The sequence below is a fragment of the Sardina pilchardus genome, chromosome 1 (genome assembly GCF_963854185.1).
Source record: "Sardina pilchardus chromosome 1, fSarPil1.1, whole genome shotgun sequence".
Taxonomy (NCBI): Eukaryota; Metazoa; Chordata; class Actinopteri; order Clupeiformes; family Clupeidae; genus Sardina; species Sardina pilchardus.
Window position 1 is genome coordinate 22,456,311 of NC_084994.1, and position 3,588 is coordinate 22,459,898.

Below are 3,588 nucleotides of genomic sequence, written 5' to 3' on the forward strand. Positions count from 1 at the left end.
TCTTTAACTTTTGATCTCTGCATCCTCTGACCCCTGTATAGGACACACCAAAAAGAAGATGACTGGCTTCAGGTTGGGGAAAGCCAGTTCAAAGTTGAGGTAAGCATGCACACGCCTACCTTAGTATAAGTACCTAACCTATATATATAGTAGACCTACCTAAGTATATTAACAAAAGAGAAAAAAATGCTAAGGCTGCACAGGTTCCACTTGTAAAGAAAAAGGTCGGGGAAGAGCAAAACATACTGCCGCGCAGCCAAAATATAGCAAAGGGAAAATAGCACCATCAAGAGGTAATGGAAGGACAGATGTTCTTGTCTCATGTCCAGAGTCCCCCGGTCTCATCTGAGGGTCCAGTGTCTGGGATTAAGAATGATGAAGGGGCCCAGGATGATGGCTATGGAGAGTACAGTCAGTCTGGTGAGCAGTGGGAAGGGGACTTGAGCTAGACACACACACACACACACACACACACACACACACAGGCATACACACACAGGCATGCATACAAACACACACACACACACACACACACACACACACACACACACACACACACACACACACGCAATAAATGAATGTAAAAGTATCGTAAGTATCTTCTGTTTCTGCTGCAGAGAACTCTGAACCCAGAATGGAACACATCATGTCTTCAGCGGCAGACATTAAAACTGAACTGATTCAGGTATAGTATACAAAAGCAAAAAAACAATAATAAAAATAAAAAATATCCCACAAAATGTACACTAACGCCACAACTTCAAACATCAGACAAGCCACTGCTATTTAACTGCAGATCCAATTGTCCTAATTTTGAAACAAATTAAATTGTTGTTATAACTGTAAAACAAAAATGTGATGCTACTGTCAACAAAATTGTAAAACAACATTACACTCGCTAATGCTAATAACAAAGCAAACCATCATTGGACAAGCTCCACTCTTAATCCACTGCATTTAATCAATTACTTTTCTTTTGCTAGAATACTAAGGAAGTGTTTCATAGTTGAGAAACTGTCAAAATGCCATATTCTCATGGCAATATCTTGTGATTGTATATCTCTCTTCCTCTTGTGTGTTTTAGGAGGAAGTGGACAGATCGAGCATGGCTCCTATTCTCAGCTCTGAGATGGGCCTGTATGGGCCGTCTCCTACAGAGCCCCTGTATATGGCCCATGTGGACGGGGTGTCTGCGGAGCTGGTGGACTGCTGTAGGACCGAGGGACAGCAAGGGACGGACTTGGAGAGCTTCAGAGATGGAGAACAGCTTGAGACCTGTAAGAGAATTACACACACACACAAACACATTCACTTCGCCCTGCCAAATGTTGCGTGGCCAAATACCTCATCACAGTCCTTTGAGGTTGCCTGTAGTAATAAAATGCATCGGTGGTAAATTTCCGAGTCAACAAATTGTCATAATCAACTTTGTTGGCTTTGTCGACTAACTGCAGCCCAAGTAATCAGATTTAATATTATTTTATTTTGTGTGCGGCCTGATCAATTTTGTGTACGGAATGGTCTTCGCGGCCAAGAGAGAGAGAACTTGGAGAGAACATAGGCATTATTGCTAGTGTGTTTTATGCCTTTTATTTTCCCTCCAGTGAAACGAACAGGACCATTCACGTCATCCTCCACGGCTCAAACTAGGGATCCCACATCCAGCTGGACCCTGCAGACTGTTGCCTCGTCCACCTGCTCCTCGGAGCCGGAAGAGTCCGGGAATTTCTCCTATTCTCCGTGTGACGACGACGACGACGGCCTGGCGGGAGACCTCGCGGGAGACCTCGCGGGAGACCTCGGGCGAGACTCGGACGCTCTCCGGACGGGGGAGAGACCGTACCACTGCCCCCAGTGTGGCAAGACTTTCAGCCGAGAGAACATCCTGAAGCAGCACCTGTGGCGCCACTCGGGGCCCCGGCGGCACCACTGCCTCCAGTGCGGCAAGAGCTTCACCCACATGGGCAACCTCAAGGTGCACCAGCGCACCCACACGGGAGAGAGACTGTACCCTTGCGCGCAGTGCGGCAAGAGCTTCACCCACGAGGGCAAGCTCAGAACGCACCAGCGCATTCACACAGGAGAGAGGCCTTACCAGTGCGCGCAGTGTGGCAAGAGTTTCACCCAGAAGGGGAACCTCAAGACTCACCAGCGCACGCACACCGGCGAGAGGCCGTACCGGTGCCTGCAGTGCGGGCAGGGCTTCCACCGCGAGTACAACCTCAAGCTGCACCAGCACGTTCACGCGGCCGAGAGGCCGTGGCAGGGCGCCCAGCGCGGCAAGCGGTTTGCCGAGGTAGGACAAGTCTTGAGAAGATACCAGCGCCGCACTCCCGCGGGGGAGAAACCATATCGCTGTGCTCAGTGCGGCGAGAGTTTCACCTTACAGCACCAGCTTAAACAACACCAGTGCACTCACATAGGATGAGTACAGTTCTGTCCTATTTGTGTCTTTGCATTTTGATTTCACAACTTTTTTTTGGTTTTTGTGTTTTTTTTTTCTTCTTTTTCCTACTTTCTCCAAAATAGATGTGCTGGAAGAGAGAACATTTTAATTTTAATTATTATTTTATTATAATGTAAAAAGAAACATTTATCATAATTCACCATGGTATGTGCGACCTGCACTGAAAACTGCCTATATGTACACACTGGTGTCCATTTGAACCACAGCTACATATGAGTTACATAAATGTGTAGTGCAGATATGGGAAAATATATGTTAATAAATAATATGTTAAATATATTGTTTGTACTCTGTTTTATTGTAGCAGACGACAATACCAGTGGTTGGGTAGGGACCACTAACACAGAATAACCACTAGATGTCTCCCTCACTCTTAATACTTTATTATTTATTATGATTATCATACGCATATTTATTACTGTAGTTAGTTTGTTTTAAGTGTATTTTTTTGGCTTTTATGCCTTTAATCAGACAGGACAGTATTTTATATATATAGATAGATATATTATATATATATATATAGATAGATAGATATTATATAGAGAGACAGGAAGCGAGTGGGAGAGAGAGTAGGGGTGGGATCAGGAAAGGACCACGGGGCGGTGCAGGTGGCCCAGCCAGTTGCGCCATGGCTGGGGCCTTTACTACTGTAGTTTGATGCTCATTGACCTCAATGCAAATCAAACAAGCTGATAGGCTAACTGGAAAGAAAAACACCATGCCAATCTCTAGGCATGGTGAAGAGTGTGTGATGATGTAGGGCTATTTTAATGCCAAATACCAAGGGAACTTTATCAGGATGCATAGTATCCTGGATCCATGAAATAACTGGCCAAAATGTGCCTGCTTCTATGGGAATTTAACATAGGGGTGGCAACACTTTTGACCCTTGTATTTTAAGGAAGAATATGTATTTATTTATTAAACATTATTTATTCACAAATACAACTGGTGTCCTCAAAGGCTGGATGATCCATTTCCAAAAGATGATCTTATATTCCTCTTTTTTACTTTGATTTATTGATTACGGATATTTTGAGCACGTCTTTTAGATGAAGACTTTACATTGGGTTTGTGTGTCTTTTCACACAGAGGGAATAAAGAGGGTTTCTGCATGCATT

General features: G+C 44.5%; 1 protein-coding gene across 2 annotated transcripts in view; it reads left to right on the plus strand.

The window, feature by feature from the left end:
- LOC134084994 (zinc finger protein 391-like) overlaps positions 1–2,713 on the plus strand; it is a 6,523-nt gene extending 3,810 nt beyond the window's left edge. Inside the window, exons 5-9 of one of the 2 annotated variants that reach the window (XM_062539915.1) lie at positions 42–99; positions 309–420; positions 618–685; positions 1,085–1,277; positions 1,605–2,713. In XM_062539915.1, the coding sequence (XP_062395899.1) occupies positions 42–99; positions 309–420; positions 618–685; positions 1,085–1,277; positions 1,605–2,428 (1,255 nt within the window). In that variant the 3' untranslated portion in view covers positions 2,429–2,713. The remainder of the gene's footprint in view (positions 1–41; positions 100–308; positions 421–617; positions 686–1,084; positions 1,278–1,604) is intronic. The other variant, XM_062539916.1, reaches the window with a different exon arrangement.
- The last annotated feature ends 875 nt before the right edge of the window (positions 2,714–3,588 follow it).